At 45.9% G+C, this 20668-nt stretch overlaps 1 protein-coding gene across 1 annotated transcript in view; it reads right to left on the bottom strand.

Annotated features, from left to right (window-relative positions):
* Positions 1-20668, bottom strand: part of LOC147620166 (uncharacterized) — a 75267-nt gene that overhangs the window by 41451 nt on the left and 13148 nt on the right. The window contains exons 5-12 of the mRNA XM_086772361.1: positions 12884-12996; positions 12640-12721; positions 12407-12513; positions 12119-12319; positions 6491-6597; positions 6361-6408; positions 5887-6050; positions 5051-5412 (exon numbers count right to left, since the gene is read on the bottom strand). Coding sequence (XP_086628487.1) covers positions 5051-5412; positions 5887-6050; positions 6361-6408; positions 6491-6597; positions 12119-12319; positions 12407-12513; positions 12640-12721; positions 12884-12996 — 1184 coding nt within the window. The remainder of the gene's footprint in view (positions 1-5050; positions 5413-5886; positions 6051-6360; positions 6409-6490; positions 6598-12118; positions 12320-12406; positions 12514-12639; positions 12722-12883; positions 12997-20668) is intronic.

Genomic DNA, 20668 nt, shown 5'->3' on the forward strand with positions numbered 1-20668 from the left:
CACAGAGATTAAGATTTAGAAGATACACAAGGGGACAGTATTGTGCCCCAACTAACCTCTCAAGGGCCCCTGCCACTGGCTGCCGGTGGTTGTATTTGCTTTATTTATATCAAGAGAATGAAGAGGTAGAATGATGGAAAGTGCTGTCCATGGGACTGCACTGGATTGGAAACTTCTGGGACTGAATTAAGGCTGATTTAGGTGCCCTGGAGCTGTGTGTTTGGCTGCCTTGTAGCCGCCCTTGTCTGCACCTGCTGGTGGGAATGAAATACCCCTGGAAGGGTGCCTCTTTGATGCGTTATGCTGCTGTCCTGGCGGCCTATGATGCGTTAACCTAGCCCATGGACACATCATCATAAGGGGCTGCGTTTTGATGATGTGTGTTATTGGGCTGAAGCCCCTTCTGCACAAGCTTGACCTAGTTGCCCTCTTGCTACGGTGCGTTTTCCTCCCTTGCTTACCTTTGAATGCCCACAAGATGATGGATATCAAGATGATCTCTTAGGCCTCAGGTCAGCCCTATATATAGGCATCCAAAGGGCTAGGGTAGCCTCAAAAGGTGTGCCCTTAAGTCACTTTAGATAGGTGACCTTATTGCCCCTTCTTTTGGTCCATTGTCCCAATCTCGTCCACCTTGAAGGGTGCCCATGGGCTGTCCAGAACCATGGCCCCAAAAAAAAAAACGTTATTAGTAACCATATAAGTGCATGGCTTTCAAACATGGCCAAACCTAATTGCCCGAGACTTGGGCAAGAACTTGAGACTGGCTTAGCCTTCCCAAACACCCGACCAAGTGGTGTAATAAGTGTCCAATTGGGCTTGTATAACCATTACAGCTTGCAAAGAGGGTAGCAAAAGAACCAAACCTGCCCTCTGTGGCCTGCTGCTGCTGGAGCACCTCCACCGCTTCCCTTCAACCCAGCTGGAGCTGTTCCTCGGCCCCATCCTCTCATTTCAATCCAAGTGCTGCATTTTCAACCTTTTCCTGGCCTACTGATGCGCAGGCCTTGCAGCCTCTCCCAACTCCTCTCTACCCCTTCTCTACCATGCCTCCCCCACGAATGATTGGTTTTCAGCTTGACAAGAGCACCAGCACATAGAAGATGAAGAGAGGGGTCTTCAGACCAGCGAAACCCCCTTGGAAGTCTGGCTGCGGCGCCACTAGAGCGGCCAAATCTTGCGAGCAACGGATGGGGACAAGTATACTGATGGCAATGATGGTCAGCTGGACGGCCTGGTCCAAGATCCGGGCTACCCCGAGGACGCTCTGCCAGAGACCATTATCATACACCAGCCGGTTGGGGTCGGTGCTGCTGTAGATGCTAAAGACCTCGACAACACATAGCAACCTTCCCCTTCGACTAGGGCTCACAACATGCTCAAGACCCATCAGAAACAGGATCATCTATCCTAGATGAAGAAGGAATGTCCACGTAGCACCCTAGGACACATGGTGCATGTGGCGAAAGTCTCCATCTCCATGTCCCTCTGATGTAGTGCCTCCTCCTTGGGGTTTCTCAGGTCTGAAGGTTATGTTACAAGAAAACTTGCATCATCGTCATAAGAGAATCCACGGTAGGGTTATTGGGTATAGCTTGGGGGGAAATATTGCGATCAGAAACTTGGGGAATGCCAAGTTCGCTCTTAATGGTGGAGTGTTCCTCCAAGGAATGTTGCTCTTCCAAGGTATCCATAGCAGGAGGCTCAACGAGTCTACTGGAGCGCAATAAGACCATCCACTAAGCTTCAAGTGGGCTGCTCTTATGGGTTCTTGCCCAGAACACGATAAACTATCCACAAGGGAAAAAAATCAGCACCTCCTTTGTGGCTGCTCCTACTGGGGCAAGGAAAACCATCCACACAGAAAAATTCAGCACCACCTTTTGTCAAAGAATAGGCTATGATACCAATGTAACATAAAGCGTAGCGGAAGCTTTTAATTATGATCAAGGAGTGCATTAGCTTCCTGATTTGGGAAGAGAGAAAAGAAAAGCAAGTGTGCACAGTACAAGGTATTGGGTCCCAATCACCCACCTAAGGGCCCCCATCCCTTGCTGGTGTATTTGTTTATATTGTTGCAAGATAAAGATTACAAGGAATAGGACCAATAACTGTTTAAACACAGAACTGACCTGAATTAAGGTTTTCCTGCAAGGAACATCCTCCTGGTGGATGACGGGGACCAAATGGTAGAACCCTTGGCTGTAGGCAACCACAGATTTCATGAGAATCTTCATTTTCCAAGCCCACACTGTTGGCTGGAAAACCCACTGCACAAACAGACCCCCTTTTTTCCTCCTGTTAAAACTCCCCTTGCTTGCTAGAGGCTGGAATTCAACACACAAAAGCTGAGAATTGATGAATGAGGAATGGGTCCTGTGTGTGTGTCTCCTCTCCCTCTACTTGTTTTTCATCATGGTATCAGAGCCTGGTGCTCTCTATTAGGGTTTATGAGTGGCAAGGGAAACACCCATACATAGGCTCATGAGTGCTGGTTGGCCAGCCCTGCACAGGCCGAGTGTGCCTGTCGACAAATAAATGCAAAACCTCTCCGCCCTTGTTGGCCAACCTTTGCCCCTTTGCTTGGGCACCCAAATGGGTGCGCGTGGGCTGCCTTGCCCAATGACCCTGGCCCCTCTTATGTATACATTTGATCCTCGTTTTACCTTCATAATAACCTTAGACAAACCTGTCAAATCCCCACCGGATCTCCTCGTGATCGTTCGTGGTACGAGACTCGAATCCTGCAAACAAACAAACAAACAACAAGGGGGTGCAGGCCTGACTCACCTCCCAACCATGACAGCCGTGGGCAAGCCCACAGTCTTGGCTGTCCCCACCGAGCCACGAGCTGAGCTAACTAGGTTGACGTACCAACCAATCTCCTCCTCGCGACGTCCCATACCGCCACGAAGCTACCCTTGTGGGCCTCGAGATTGCTACCGGCCTTGGCTGCATAAAACAGGTGCACGTCTCCACTAGATCCAGGCTCCAAGACCATAGAGCTCTCACAAACTCGCGAGATTCTCTATATGACTAATGACTAACCTTGGCCACCCTTTTATAGGCTCTTGGCCGGTCATCATCGGCGGGCGTCCACACTTGGACGCCCGCCCGTCCATACTTGGGTGCCCGCCCGTTAGTCTATCCCTAACTCAGCTTGCCAATCAGCCTGCCTAGCTCCAAGCTTCCCCAAACCTCGAAGCTAGTCTTGTGTGCGTGTAGCACACGGTAGATATACACTATGCACATGACAAAACCCTTTCACACAAGTGGATATTTTACCCTCTACATGACCTGACTACTATTCCAAGCACCTGATGAAAGACCTAATAAATGTCTTGGACAGATTTATATCATTGCAGCTTGCAAGTGGGTTACATATTTTGGGACTTGCATTGAGACTTTGAAACTAAAGTGACCCTAGATCTAGATGGTGCCTGGTGACGTATCAGTCTTTAGTAAACAAAATGTCCACGTGGCACCTTAGTAGCGTACAAATTGGCAAGAATATATATACCTAGACGAATCTAGAAACATGCCCAAATTCACCTTATAAGAAAGTGCAATTTATAACCTCATGGTAGTCATCCACAAGAAAATAAACCATCAACTCTATCATGCATAGTATAGACTAGATACTACGACATCCCCACTAACGTCATCAGTGCCCAATAGTGGGTGTAGAACTTGGTATTAATATATGCTCCCACACACACACACTCCACGTGCACACACACACACACACACACATACAAGAGCATACATTTATACAAAGGTCTGTGTACTAAGTTTTTGTTAGAGCTCCGGAGATACAGGGCAGACTCAACCTTAATTAAGCCTAGCACTAAAGATTATAACAAATAGAAAGAATTATTACAACAAAAAGGTAGTTGATATATGCACCACTAAAGATAGAAAGAATTAACACAATATCAACTAGCTGCAACTTGGACAAAAACTTCACAATGTGAAATTTGCATATCCGCTAATACAACATAAACATATACCTAGATGAATCCAAGAACATGCCCAAATTCACCTTATAAGAAAGTGCAATTTATAACCTCATGGTAGTCATCCACAAGAAAATAAACCATCAACTCCATCATGCATAGTATAGACTAGATACTACGACATCCCCACTAACGTCATCAGTGCCCAATAGTGGGTGTAGAACTTGGTATCAATATATGCTCCCACACACACACACTCCACGTGCGTGCACACACACACAAACATACAAGAGCATACATTTATACAAAGGTTTGTGTACTTCGTTTCTATCAGAGCTCCAGAGATACAGGTCAGACTCAGCCATAATGAAGCCTAGCACTAAGGATCATAACAAATAGAAAGAATTATTACAACAAAAAGGTAGTTGATAGGGCATATGCACCACTAAAGATAGAAAGAATTAACACAATATCAAATTGGCAAGAATGTCCACATGGCCGCAGCCTAGGTCCCTAGTACAGCAAGTGTGCACATGACATTACCAGAGTATGTAGGGGTGAATTCTACATGAAATGAGAAGTACTGCCTTAAATATCTTGTCCTAAGCTATAGTTCTTTTATGATAAGAACATAGCTTTCAAATTGATTATCAGACAACAGCTGTGAAGCTTCTTTTACAGTGGCCCTTTCTCAGCTTCCACCCATCTACACTCTACTGAACAACTCAAAGGCAGTTGAATTTTGCTAGGCTCTAAGTTCACACTTTGAGAACTGCCATGTGTGTGCAACTTTTAACTCAATAAATCCTACAAGGCTAAGGTTGCAAACACCCGAAAAGAAAAAATATGCTACATAAAACATTTGGCAAATGCACTTGGAAAGATAGTCCACATACACTTGAGGAAACAAGCAAGCTCTTAAGCTGGCCACTTTAAAAAGACAAGATAGTGTGTTTGTTGTGATAATGGTTTAGGAAGAAAGGATTCATCACAGTTTGAGAGCTTCTAGTGTCTTATATTTTAGATAACAAAGCTGAAATAAGAAGGTTGAAATTACAGATTGTGCTTGAGAAAAAACAAAAGATAACTCACACCTTCCCTGAACTCAAGTGGAACAGCTGTTGGATCAAGGCACCCAGTATTAAGGATACTGTCCATATTAACTTGCCCAATCCACACTCTGTGCATATAACAGTTTCCTTTGCCATTCTCTAGATTGCCTGCAGCAGGCAGTGTAAGGCGTCCGCAGCAAGCATCACCTATGGATACTGTCACACCTAGCAATATATGTATTTTGGGAAAAGTTGAAGCATCAGGAAGGTCCATTAGAGAAACAGCAGCTACTAAGTGCTTCCCTTTGTCCATTGCACACAGCGACTGTACGACAGAAGAGCTTCCTGATATCAGCCCTCTGATAGTGGTCAATGACAAACTTAGATCATGTAGAACTATATCCCTGAAAAACAAAAGGAGTTTAACCCTATTTCTTCTCTTAACTATATGCAGAATAATGTGAGTTTCTTTCATTCCAAAACTTCATATTCTTGTTATCCTTTATTAATGCTCGATGAATGCCTTTGTGAATATATTTCTATGAAATTTCTGGATAAGCATACTTTTTTATATATGTGTGGTTATGGTCTTTGGCACATGGATATTATATCATTTCCATACAGAGGGTAGGATTCTTGGACATGGATATATACCAACATGTGCATGTGTGTGCATGCGCATGCGCACCTGTGTGTGTGGGAGAGAGAGACTAATATGTGATGTATGCATATGTCATGCATGTATGTATGTGATGTATAGATGCGATGAATGTATGTATGTATCTATCTATCTATATGTAAGTATGTATGTTACAATGTATGTATGTATGTATGTATGGCAACATCACATAAAACTGTTCAAAAAATCTTCTGCTTACTCTTGAGAAAGGTTCTGGATATCCACCAAAAGAAACCATGTCCTTCCACATGTTCCCTGTTGCCTTATTGAAGCTTGCACAACTTTTCCAAGAAAATCAGGCTTGGCAATGCGACCTGAAAATTCTCCCGGTGCTTGAAAATATTCATGTTTTATAGCCATCTCCTGCACACAGAAGCACCATATTGTGTTGCTTTAAGACATAGAACCTCGCTAATGAAGTTAAGCACAGTTTTTTCGCAAAGATCTGGTATTGGTAAATAGCATAGTGCAGAAAACAGCGGACTCTAACCCAAGTGGTTGTGAGTGACGGCAGGTCCCAGGCTTGAACCCGGGCACCAAACTCACAGCAAAAAAGGATTTTGATGGAAAAAGAGTACTTCTGGTAAAAATCTTGTTCCTCTTGATATCAACAGAATCAACAAAGAATCACAACGAAGCAGAATCAGCTATTTAAACCACAAACACAGCTTACTTGTAGCAATTTACAAGAAGATTGCACAAGTTCTGCTTTTGTTGCTCTCTGCAAATCCACAAAACAAACAATAATGAAAGCCCACTGAGTGAATTTTTTTTAGCACTGTTGGAAACTACAGATTTCTAACCTGTTCCTCCAAGTGTTTCATTTGCACCAATCCAGCTTCCACCCGAGACTGCAGGCATTGTGCTATTGCATTGAGACTGTGGATCTTGTGCGCTTCACTTGCCCTGACTAAACAAAACAAAAGATGCCTCCAATAAGGATTAGAAAGAATTAGCCCATAAGGCCAAAATTGACCTTCAATATAGAGCCTTCACTTGAACCAACAGCAAATCAATACTGCAGCAAGCATGCAGGAAGAAAGATTATGAATTTTTTGAATAACTGGTATTTAATATCATAAAGTTGTGTACTCTGACTTTGTTTATCAAAAATTTCCACCATTGAGAAAAGCAAGCGTTATTAAAGATGCAACACAATGAGCCAAGATTGAGTAGCCCCTCAGCCACAACGTCCTGGAGGAGCCTACGACCCATGGTACATGCACACATAGCATCTAAGCTCTTCCTTAGGCCCCTCACCCTCTCAAAGGTCTCGTTACCTCAACTAAGTGAACCGAAGGCCTTGTTGGGGCTACTAAAAAGATTCACAATGCCCTATCGCCTTACCAGGATGCCAACCATTGCTGACATCACCCACATGATCCCACTAGGCCTCCTGTTACATTGTGAATCCCTCCGAAGGCTGCAGCACTGTGTCAAACTACTCACAAGGCAACACCTTCTATAACATCCTTGCCTTTTTAAAACATCTTAAATAACCTGACGGGAGCATCCCATTACTAAGCTACCACACCTGCTCGTAAGTGACTAATGGGTGAATTCCCTTTTTTGAGATCCTTGCGGCAACGTATTCATCGCTTCTCCTTTTTTTTCCGAAGAAAAAGATTCTTCTGTTAGTTAAAAACAGCAGCCATAGGTTAAGTGTGCATGCTCAGAACCCTCATTAAGAGGAAAAAGAAAACAGGGAGGGTGGTTCACTCTATGGCTGGCCACTCTTGGAGGGAAACTACCTCATTAGAAGGGGGGATTTGGTGTGGGGTGGGGGGGCTTAATGGCCTGGCTACAACAGGCCCACCGTATATGCCATGCAGCTATGTTACTGATTATCTCCCATCGTTGACTAGTCCCTGAAGAGCCGGGCTCCGATGAGATCTATCAGGAGTGGGTACTCTATGAATCCTGCAGTAAGAGAGTTAGAGATACCCATGCCAGCTCTGGCACCCTGTGGTCGAATCCAAGAGGTTTGAGCGAGATTCTCACACACAGGGATGTCATTTTCTATACAAAGACTCATCAGAGCCTTGAGAGGGGCTTACCATACATAGCTAGGTATAAGTGGGAGTCAGCTTTCCGAGGCGAGACCCGCACATCACAACGAGTACGTGACTCAGGCGGGGTAGCTGTGCTTTTTAGATCCCATCTCTGACATATTCCAAGCATCGTCCAGAAGCAATGCATGGTATCTTTGAGTGTGGCTACAGCTTAGCCGTGGCAGAGTCATCCACACTGCTGTGTGTTAATTTGCACCGTGCTACTCCCCTTATCCCGCACAGCATGGCCAGTCACCGTACTTACAATTATATGGGGATATTATGGAGTTCTCACAGCTAGGGGAAGTCCTCCTGCTCGAGGACTTCAACGCCAAGACAGGGAGTCTCAAGTTTCAACAAGTCCCACTACTCGATCTGGACGACCCTATCAGACTACAAGAGCTGGACATCACTGACAAAGGGCTGCAAAGATCATCACAGGACTGTGAGGAGGTCACGGTGTATGGGAGATATTTCTTAGAGCAAGGAGCTACACAATTATATGGGGATATTATGGAGTTCTCACAGCTAGGGGAAGTCCTCCTACTCGAGGACTTCAACGCCAAGACAGGGAGTCTCAAGTTTCAACAAGTCCCACTACTCGATCTGGACGACCCTATCAGACTACAAGAGCTGGACATCACTGACAGAGGGCTGCAAAGATCATCACAGGACTGTGAGGAGGTCACGGTGTATGGGAGATATTTCTTAGAGCAGGGAGCTACACATGGTCTTGTTATCTATAACAGGATGTCTCGATAGCCCTCCTCTGACGCCCTCACCTCCTTCCCTCACTCAGGAGGTACTAGCACCGTGGACTACCTTATGGGATCTCCGGCTTTGGCACACCTCCTCCCCGACTTCTCCTTCCCACCACACCCCTTTGAAGCTGACCATGCCTACCTCTCTTTCACTCTTACCTACACACCACCCGTCCCTCCGCCACCCACCCCCCCCTCCCCCCCCAAAATCTCACATTACACCCAAGGTCCATTTTGATCATAAGCTTGACCTTGTTTATGTTAAATTTGCAACAATGTGATAAGCTATGGTGGATCAAATGCTAGAATCAACATCATTAGAAAAGAGATTAGATGATAATTAAGACATGATTAGTGAGCAATTAACTGATAGCTTAATGTAAGCATGGATAATCAAAAACCAGCAAATTCTCATTAGGCCAATGCCTCAATTTATAGAGTTTACATCCATCTAATCCCACTGATCTCTCCTTGATTCACTCCACCTCTTTTGCTTGATTCTCTCCACCTCTTCCCAGAATATCTCCACACATCCTAAATCTTCTCATGCTACATACACAAACAAAGTTTTTAAAAGTGGATGCATGGCATCAACTTTTCCACATAGACTTGATGCCATGCATCGAGTTGATACACAACATGTAGTTAGTGTGGAAAATTTGATGACATGCATCCACTTTTGAAAACTTTTTTGTGTATGCAAAGTTGGTGCATTGCATCAATAACAAAGTTGATGCACCGTATCAACTTTTTTGTGTATGCAAAGTTGGTGCATTGCGTCAACAACAAAGTTGATGCACCGTATCAACTTTTTCACACAAACTCCCATCCGACAGTGTAATTAGTACTCATATAGTGACCGCGAAACTGAGTGCGATAAGTCCTAATGCTTTCTCATTCCTACTCTTCCACTCATTTTTCCCACTCACCTCTGGGCATTCATCTCTTCCCTCAACTAGCCCCCATAGATTTCTCCTCATAAGCAAATACATGGTTTTTGTTTGCCATGTATAAAACTCCTCCCCATTAAATTTGGCTATCTCTTGTGCCGTACTCATGATGATGTGAAGGGGGTCTTACCTCTTAATCCAATTTCAAGATTCAAGGACAGTGTCTACCCTTTTACAACTCAATCTAGTGTTTAGGTGATGATTACAACAGATTTATCAGCATAAATTCACCAGAAATTACATTAAACCAAAGGTAACAAATCTGTACTAAATGATTGGAGTACCAAACCATCTCCGAATTGCAATTTGAAGTTATAGGGATCTGTATCAGATACCCAATGGTTAATATGAACCCTCAATTGCATCAAAATACAGTGATTAGTGTTGATTAATCACTGATTAGCAAAATAATCCTTTGTTTTGTGTGCAGAAAACAGAGTATGCGAAGAGTCCAGATCTGGGACCTTAGAGTTTAAATGAGCTCAACCCCAATAGCAATTAGTCTAGTAGAGGCTTAAGCCAAAAAACACAAGATTTGACCAAACATTGAATGCTTAATCTCTGTTTTACCAAAGTCACCTGCAGATTTGATGGAGAGCTTGGATCTCACTGTAGACGTGATGAAATCAAAAACTGTCTTCACCAGCTTGTAGAGCACCCTTGAAAACCCCTAGGGCAAAGAGGAATTAGAGCAATGTCTTCTGTGGAGGAGTAGATCTGCAATTCTCTTCAGAAAATTGGCACTGGCGAATTCGCGATTTGCCACTGCAACACTTGGCAGTTTTAACGAGTTGCGTTGATGGGTTGGAGCATAGGGCTTGTGGCTATGTGTGGCTAAAGGCTTGAAGCCTATTGTTAAGCCTGGAGGGAGATCAAGCCTCTTCACGAGCTGGGGGTACAAAAGCTCTTGAAAAAAAAGAGGTAAAAACTTGATTATCTACTAATCTTGATTAACTAGATGATTAGCAAGATAATGGGCTCATAAATTTGATGGATTCTAAGCTAGGCTCTGATACCATGTTAAATTTGCAGCAATGTGATGAGCTATGGTGGATCAAATGCTAGAATCAACATCATTAGAAAAGAGATTAGACGATAATTAAGACATGATTGGTGAGCAATTAACTGATAGCTTAATGTAGGCATGGATAATCAAAAACCAGCAAATTCTCAGTAGGCCAATGCCTCAATTTATAGAGTTTACATCCAAGCATCTAATCCCACAGATCTCTCCTTATTCACTCCACCTCTTTTGCTTGATTCTCTCCACCTCTTCCCAGAATATCTCCACAAATCCTAAATCTTCTCATGCTACCCTTTATTCTCTCCCAGTAGATACTTCTCACCTTTTCACAGCTTCTCACTCATTTACAGATTCTCTTTTACAGTCTCTTGCTAAGGGCTTGTTCCCGCACACACCCTATTCACTTGTATATTTCAACAGTTTACTCCAACCACATCCACCACCAACTCCAGGATGTGGAACCTACCGTCCCCCTACCCACCCTCACATCACAACTCACCACCATATTCCACACATTTACCACCATTTCTTTCATCTGCATACAGAGATCTATCGCCAAGCCACCTTGTTGTTCCATGCCCCAAAACTGTTGGTATGATGACGAATGCCAAGCCACACACTCCCATCTTAAGCATGAGGTACGGATTGGGCAAATCACAGAGCGCCAAGCATAACGGATTTCTCAACGGCTCACCAACACAAGAAACGGGAGTTCTACGCTCGGAAAGAGGATGAGCTATACCCAACTTTGTTTACAACTGAACTAGAAAGAGGTCTGGAGGAAACTCCCAAAACATCGCCCCCCACACCTATCACCTGCCTAGACACATGGCACGCCTATGCACCTCTATTATATCCCCCATCGACCACCTCTACCCCTACCACCACTAGATCCCCGCTCCACCACTCACAAAAGGCATGGTCCTTGAGGCCATTTCTAGACTACGTAATGGGAAAGCCCATTACGTAGCTCAAGTGGTGAAGGTGTTTGCCAAGGACCAAGAGGTCCAAGGTTCAAAACCCCCCTTGGTGATTCCTTGGCGGCATCGCCTACAAGCGGTGAAAAATCAGTCATCGAGAGGATCTTGGGCCTAAGGAAAGTCGGAAAGAAAAAAAAGGACTGAGTCCAAAATCACGAGGGACTCACTACCGAGTACATCTCACATGCCGATGATACCTAGCGCCCCTACTAGCCTACATGTTCAATAGATCCCTGTGTGAAGGATTTCCACCCTCTTGGTTCGCTAAAGCCATCACCCCCATCCTCAAAGCCGGAGATCCCCTTGATCCTAATAATTACAAAACGATCATGATTAGCCACACGTTGGCCAAACTCTATGGATCAGTGCTAGAGGCAGAGAGCATTCCACATGATAGTGTGCACAATGGTAACCATAAGCACTGGTGCCGCCAAGACCAGCTCGTTCAGATGATTATGTTCAAGCACTGGACCGACCCTTTATTTACAAAGATCATGATGTTATGACTCTATAGTCCTCTCAACTATGAAGCACGTGACATTGTCCCCCCAATTTGGTGAAAATACACCAATCCTATTACTCTTATGAATGCTGGCATGAGTACTTGAATAACGACTACACTTCACTTTTTAAGAGCATCTACCTCCATACAAAACATACCATACCTGAAGAATCAGGCTGTGAGGGCTGTTGAAGGCTTGAAAAGTAGCAATTTCTAAGATCAGTAAGTTGTTGAGGCATCAAATAGCTATCAACAGAAGGGGTCGATGGTGCCTCAGTCTCTGCTGACAAAGATAGTATAAGCAGCTGGTCGTGCCCGACCATCTGAAAATCTCCAACTAAAGCATTCCAGGATCCTGCCCAAGCTGGAAAAAATGGTATATCTTCATACCGTAAGACCTTTCATGATGCTGTTTTGCAATAATCAAACCACAACACAATCCATGGGTTACCTTTAAGTATGTTCAGGGTCTCTGCACACAGGGCAACAACCGCACTGAGTTCCCCATTGAGAGTACACAACACAATGCCCTGACCTCCTGCAACTATAGCGAACTGCCTGCAGCATACTGACAGTAGATCGGCTTCCAAACCCAAAAGTTGTGAATTAGAAGAAATCAATATTGGCAAGCATAGGCTTTCAAGCAGGCACGGATCTTGTCCAACAATAAAGCAGAGAGCTCACAGTGATATCGGAGCATCTTCAAGTTCACTTTCTGCGACAACTGTGCCTTTTCTATACTTTATAATCTTCCCATTCCAAAATCCTATAACAATGTCATGAAATAATGCTTCGTGGTCCTCAACATGATATGCTGAATTTGCAAATGATGAGACAGTTGTAATAGGATCTTTTGGGATGACCCCTACACATGAGATAAGATCAGGACACATATCGGAAGGGAACAAATGATTACAAACTCTCAAACCATTTTCTAGAGGTATTTGATGCCAACTCATATTTGGACTAAAGCATTCCGTAGTGTTTTCCCTGTCCAGGTAGCCAGCATGCACTCTCAGAAAATTCCATCCCGCTCTGAATCTGCCAAATCAGCAATGTGAAAGACTTGGTCAAAAAATGAGATGCAGGACTTGATTTATAACATACTCCACAGTCAGTTGTCCTTACACACATTGATTTGACAATATTTAGCAAAAAAAAATCCCATTTAGTTACCAAACTAAAAAATAACAAAACTTCATGAGATCTTCCTCAAAAAGCGTCAAACCATCCATCACGTGTTCTAATGGCAAGTAGAAACACAAAAGAAAGGTAGAACAGCCGGATAAATGGCAAAAGGTTTACAAATATACATAAATACGTGTGTGTGTGTGTGTGTGTGTGTGTGTGTGTCTCATAGGCTATCTGATATTACAGTTGCTGGTCTGTATAAACATTTGTTGCCATTACCTTGGGTTTTTGAACGGGCAAATCTCTTCTGGCATATGCATCGGTCGTCTTTGTGGTGGAAAAGACGATTGCGATCTCTTTGGCATTCGAAGCTTCCTCTTCGACAACAGCTTTTTTTGTGGCGCGTTCTTTTGGTTGTTATTCCCTCAGGACAGTTTCTGGCACGCAGACATATATCCTCATCTACTTGCCATAGATGCTCTGCTTCCAGGGAGACAGTCATTCATATTTTTTGGAACTGTCCTTCTTCTCGTCAGTTTTTTCTTCCTATCATCTAGCTTCTGCGGGCTAGATTTCCAAATATGAAATTTGGAAAGTTTTTGTGGCTATTTGGTCTTCATTTGCCCAGACCAGAATTCACTCTTTTCTTCTCATGGGTGCGCTACTGGGCTTTATGGACACTATGGAAAGTTCGCAACCATGGAGTTTTCGGTGATGCAGCTTTTTCTGCTTTTTCTTTCTTTCGGTACTCCCTGCATCAATCTTTCTTCGATTGCATGCAGGTTGACCAAATAGATCATGATGTATATTTGTCTTATATTGACATCTTCAGTTGATGTACTTTGAGACTATCTACTTTGGATAGTCATCTTGTAAATCTAATATACTTATGATTCCACCCAAAAAAAAAAAAAAGTGTGTATGTGTCTCATATCCGCTGCGTATTCCGACAGTTTTCCCCCATGTGCTTCCAGCCAAAGGAGGCTTGTGGGCGGGAGAGGGGGCTAGTAACAGCTCCATTTTTTGGTACATGAGTCGGCGTTCCAAGCATTAAAAATCTGGCATGACATGGTCATCTTTGGTGTGGCAGCGATTATGGACAAAATCTGTTCCAAGTTCATTGTTCGAGGCTTTTGGGACGTGATGTGTTCACAGTCCACTGTTGGGGATTATGGGCGCGGTGTGTCTAGCAGCTCATCATCTTATTCTTGGAGTTCACTACACACTGGTGTGGGAATTCGGAGCCAAGCAAAGTTCCTTGTTGTTCGTGGCATTTTATTTTGAGGAAACAGGCTGGCGGGTGCTCTCTCCGAGGTGATATCTACAATACTGGAGGGTCCCTAGTTGCATCTTCATCAAACTCTTGCACACTATGAGCTGCAGAGGGGGTGTTAGAAATCGTGCATCTCAGTGTTATGGGGCCATCTCTATTTTATGGGCTTTTACCTATTTCTCGTTGTTTAGTAAGTCGTGAAGCTGTCCGCCCGTTTCTAGGGGCAGTCGGCCAGTTCATATATTCACTATATAAGGCAGCTCCTCATTATCACTTGTTGTATCCAATCCAAGCACAGTGCAACACTTTCCCTTGCTGGCACCTATTGCCATTGCAAAGCTTCATGCTATTATAAATGTTGGATATCTTAGAGCTTGTGTGTGAATCCACTCTAGCCCGTGTGTGCACCTCATGGGAAACCACCCTTCGCACCTAACTTATAGCCATGCATTATGTGTGGACATGAGACTGGCTATGTGGCCCACTCAAGTCCACAACCCATCACATAATCTCTATCACAACTCTACCCCTCACCATCGACATAAAAACCCCCTTTGTACTCTCATATCGTATAATGCAATCTAGTCGTATCAATCAGTTGTGAATCTTGAGTTTCCTATCATTAGTTGACTCTCTCAAAGGGAAGAAAACCAAATCATTCACACCACCATTGAGGAGGAGAAGATGAGGCATGCCCGCCGCCTCAACATTCGAGTCACAGGTATAGCCGAGACACCCGACTCCACTCGAGAAAGATGGACAGCTTCTATGCATGAAGCTCGGCTACAAGGAAGAGCACCCTCTCCCCTTCACCAAAGCATGGAGAGCCGGGAAAGACTCAACACGCAAGCGAGCCCTCATCCTACAGTTTGCAGGAGAGACGGAGAGGGTCACATTCATGAGGAAGAGGGTCATACTACGGGGTTTAGAGGGAGCTCCTATTTTCTTGGATGATGATCTCACGAGGATGCAGCTTGAGCATAGGAGAACTTGCATGCCACGAGTCTTACACGCGAGGAGAGAAGGCAAGAAGGCCTTCTATCGAGATGGTCGGGTCATCATTGATGGCCGGCCCATGGATTAGCGGTTTGGGGCCTATGGGACACAGACCAGGCCACTGACAGAGATACACATAGCAGTATGGAACTGTAATGGTTCACTATGGGTGCAGCCTGGACGACTGGAGCATGTTATGGTGGGGAGAGACATCATACTTCTGACAGAGACACATCAGAGCCCAGAGAGAGGGCTACCTCGAGTAGAGGGATTCCAGTGGGAGTCAGCATACAGGAGGACCACACGCCAGGGTACCTCGAGAGGGTCGGGGGGAGTAGCAGTCCTATTCAGACGGGAGCTACAGGGGAGACTGAGAGTGGTAGCACAGGATCCAGAGGCCAGATACATGTGGATCAGCTTACAGCTCTCACAGGACAGGGTTATATACATAGCTCTATGTTACTTTTCTCCATCAGGATCCTCCTATGTCATTACGGAGGACATGCCACAGGAGGAGGAGATAGGAGCCTCGCCATACACTTGTCTGTCAGAGGAGATTATGCACTATTCTACACTAGGGGAAGTATTTCTTACGGCCGACTTCAATGCCCACACACAGAGCAGACAGTGTGAGGTGTATGACTATGATGACATGGAGATCCTCCACCCTGTGGATCCAGAGGAGATAGGGGCTAGTCGGGCATCAGAGGACACTGGACCAGACAGAGGACATTATGGGGACCACTTACTAGAGTTGGGAGCTAGGCATCGTCTCGTTATTTATAAACGGGATGCTACAGTGGCCGGGATCAGGAGGGCTGACATGCTTCCCACATGGGGGTCATACACGGACCGGAGGCACGGTAGTAGACTACATTATGGGGTCTTTGGAGGCATCACAGCTTGTCACCTCATTCTCCATTCCACCTCGTCCTATTGGGGCAGATCATACATACTTGGCATTTTCACTAGCCGGATCACCAGTATCACCAGCCCCTCACATACCGACGCCACACACTACCATCTACTTCACACATGACATGGCAGACATATACACTGGCAGAGTAGAGGATGGGCTCCTACTCATGGATCCCCTGGCATCTATGGATACCATTACAGCCCAGCTCGCATCACTCTTACACACAGCTGCATTACAGAGCTTCCCACATCGTGTACACTCAGGAGAGCCTGCGAGACCTGGGACTATGCCCCAGAACAGATGGTATGATGACGAGTGCAGAGCCCTATACTCACGACTCCGCATACAGAGAGCCTTGGGAGCCATCACAGAGCAGGAGTCGAGGAGAGAGATGAGGAGACTTACTCGCCGCAAAAGGCGGGCCTTTGCAGAGATACAGGAGCTAGAGATCTTTCATTTCTTCATGAGTAGAGATAGCCCTGTCTCATGGCGGCACTTCAGAGAGCCCCGGACCCCGACACCTATTGCAGACCCACAGACATGGCACACATATGCAGAGGGTCTATACCATGCCCCACAGCAGCCACCTATACCTCAGCCACAGGAGCCTCGACCTACCACAGCTAGCTTCTTTACCCACTCGATGGTACAGGAAGCTATCCACCGCCTACAGCATGGACGGGCCGCCGACCATATGGGCTTGCAGGGTGAGCATCTCATATATGCAGTAGATTCTTTAGCTCCTTTTCTTGCACACCTGTTTAACAGGGCACTAGCAGAGGGTTTGCCTGCGGAGTGGACGATGCACACCATTGTGCCGATTCACAAAACAAGGGATATGCTCGATCCGAGCAACTACAGGACGGTTATGGTTGGCCACGTGCTGGCCAAACTCTATGGTGCAGTGCTGGAGCAGGAGCTTAGCTTATATGCTGAGCGAGCAGGTTTACGCTCATCAGGGCAGGCACGCTTCAGGAGAGCTTTCTCTACCACTGACCATGTATTCACTTTGAGATGTATGATTGATCAGGCCAGAGTGAGGAAGAGAAAGCTCTATTGCTGCTTTGTGGATTTCCGCAAGGCATTTGACACAGTACCACGAGAGAGGCTCTTTCAGCGCCTGCAGTCTCTTGGCATACCAGCAGATATGACATGGGGCATCTATGCATTATATGAGCAGGTTTTTGGGCGAGTCAGATGTCCAGGAGGTATGTCCGAGACTATTGCTAGCACCATTGGTGTGAAGCAAGGATGCCCACTTTCCCCCACGCTATTTGGGTTATACATTGATGAGGTGGCTGACTTCATTACACGGGGAGGCGGAGATGGAGTTGATTTAGCAGGTACCTCAGTACATATTATGCTCTATGCTGATGATATTGTATTAGTGTCTGAGTCCCCAGGTGGTCTACAGCAGCATCTACATGCACTCCATGATTTCTGCACACAGAGGGGTCTTACAAACCAAGGTTATGGTCTCTCATACATCGAGACAGGGCAGGAGTCAGCTGACATTCACTCTCGCCGGATGCCAGGTGGAGGTGGTGACATCATACGTGTACCTAGGGGTTACCTTCTCTGCAACAGCCACACGCTTTACCATGGGTTCAGCAGCCAGAGCTAGATTGACACGGGGATATGCAGCATTGGCTATGCTAGAGAGACAGTGCCACCAGGCGCATTTTCAGGAGCCCCGGACGAAGGGGTGGCTATTTGACACATTAATCACACCGGCATTGATGTATGGAGCAGCAGTATGGGCGCCAGGCCTTGCTACCCATTGGTGGACACAGATAGAGAGACCACAGGCCCTCATGATGGCACGCATGATACGCAGCAAACCGTCAGTACCTCATGACATTATCCGAGCAGAGTTTGCTGCGCCTCCTATGATGGTAGAGGCCATATTTCAGACTATATGGCTGCTAGACAGATTCAGAGAGATGCCACAGGACAGATTATCATACAGAGCTTTTCAGGCATCTAGACAGTTGGCTGAGGCAGGAGACAGAGGATCATGGTATGCACAGGTCACACATTGGTTCTCACAGCATGGCCTAGACATGGATCATCTACCACCATTCCAGTATGACAGGGATGCACCACATATCCGTCTCTCTCATAGTGAGAGGAACAGAGTATTGAGACAGGATCTATGGCAGCTCTATACACGAGAGACATGGATATCACCTACACAGCCTCTTCCACCAAAGATGCTATACTACAGAGATCACTTCATGAGTATCACTGATGATGGATTTATAGAGAGGCCTAGATACATGGAGGGCTTTTTACCACACGGCTCCCGAGTGGCTATTGGTCAGCTCAGAGTTTCATCACACCGATTGGAGATTGAGACTGGCAGAGCAGCACGGATCCCCCGAGAGGAGAGGGTATGCAGATTGTGCAGAGAGGAGGTGGAGAGTGAGGAGCATTATGTATGCAGATGCAGAGCATATACAGCCATCAGAGAGAGATATCCCATTTTATTCAGAGAGCCACATTCCCTACGCCAGATCTTTGAGACAGCAGACCAGCGCATACTGGGGAGATACATTCTAGACATACAGCGCCACAGAGAGACATTATTACAGGCTCAAACAGCTCCAGAGGGGGGGCGACAGACACAGATTACTACATTTTTTCAGAGATCCATACCCCTCCCAGCCCCTACACGGCAGGGAATTACTCTCCAGAGAGCAGAGACACTTAGAACCCGCAGGAGACAGAGGACACCTGGCTTTCGGACACCACGCCTATACCAGAGAGAGATGACAGAGATCAGAGCTCAGTTTCACAGAGAGGGTGCGGAGCGACTAGCTCGCTTCAGAGCACACCCAGGCATGTTCTTCAGGGAGCTGTGGACACCCCCTTCACTGATGTATACCATTTTATACCCCCAGTATGGTACAGGATGGAGCTAGCTAGGTTGCATATCATGATTGTATACTCTATGCATATAGCTTTGCATTCTCCTAGTAATAGATCTCCATCCCCTGCACACCCAGATTCAGCTTTTTTATTCAGTACTTTTTCATTTTGTTGGGATGACAGAGGATACCCCATACAGGTACTCCGATTTGTCTGATAGGCCGAGTTCGGTCTTTTGGAAGACGTTAATAAAATCTCTCTCTCTCTCTCTCTCTCTCTCTCTCTCTCTCTCTCTCTCTCTCGATTCACAGTTGTATCCAGACACATGCACACTTTTTCTTTTGTTTCTTTTCTTCCGATGACCGGAAGAACACAGTTGTATTATTTTTTGTCTCATAGGCCGACTTTGGCCTCTCGTAGACGTTAATATATCTTTCTTTCTTTCTCTCTCTCTCTCTCTCTCTCTAGACAAAGGCTGCATTAGTTGTATCAGGACGAGGCTGCACGGTTTTTGTGGGTGAGGATCCAGACAGAGAGGGCCCGGGACATCTACCTTGCAGTGTGCTACTTTGCACCCTCCACTTCTAAATATGCCACCCATGGAGAATCCCCGTACCTGCCCCTTTATGAAGTTTTCCAGTCTAGGGACATCCTCCTGGCTGGAGACTTCAATGCCCGCACCACATGTGCACAGGTACCCTTCTTTCAGACAGATGATCCCATGTACCAAGAGATTGACACGGTGGGTACAGATCTGGAGCAGACATCACAAGATACAGCTGCCCACACAGACTATGGAGAGTATCTCTTAGCCCTCAACGGGGCTCATAGGCTAGCCATTTATAATGGCCTAGCCAAATGGCCTGGATCCAACTCCTTCACCTCCTACCCCTTCGGACATGGAGCTAGTATAGTGGACTATCTACTGGGATCCCTCTCTGATCCCACTCATTCCGGAGTTTGACATCTCCCCTCGCCCCATCGGTGTTGCAGCTGACCATGCATACCTGGCCTTCTCCCTCACATGCCAATACACCACCCAACCACCTGCTTTGCCCCATCACCGCCACCACCTGAGATACAACTTCACTAGAGAGACCTCTTCCATCTATTTTGATCACATCTACCGCATCCTCTCCGACCTCGACCCCCACATCCCACTTGATGAGCTTACCACACAGCTTGCAGCCACCCTCCATACGTCCACTGCAGCCGCCTTCCTGCACTCCAGAGGCACCCCTACATCACCAGGAGGGACTATCCCACAGAATGGCTGGTACAACGAGGAATGTCATGACACCCGAGCCCGTCTACATCGGAAGGTGGTGCTAGGATCCACCACTCACCAGTAGGCGCGAGTGATCTTCCGACGTCTCACACGGAGGAAGAAGAGAGGCTACCTAGCCAGGCTTGAGCAGGAGCTATACCAGATATTTCTTGGGAGGGACTGTAAGGAGGCCTAGAGGATCTTCCAAGATCATCATCTGCCGACTCTGATTACTTCACCTGGCACACCTATGCCA

Source organism: Cibotium barometz, chromosome 32 (genome assembly GCF_041138505.1).
Source record: "Cibotium barometz isolate CiBa-2024 chromosome 32, ASM4113850v1, whole genome shotgun sequence".
Taxonomy (NCBI): domain Eukaryota; kingdom Viridiplantae; phylum Streptophyta; class Polypodiopsida; order Cyatheales; family Cibotiaceae; genus Cibotium; species Cibotium barometz.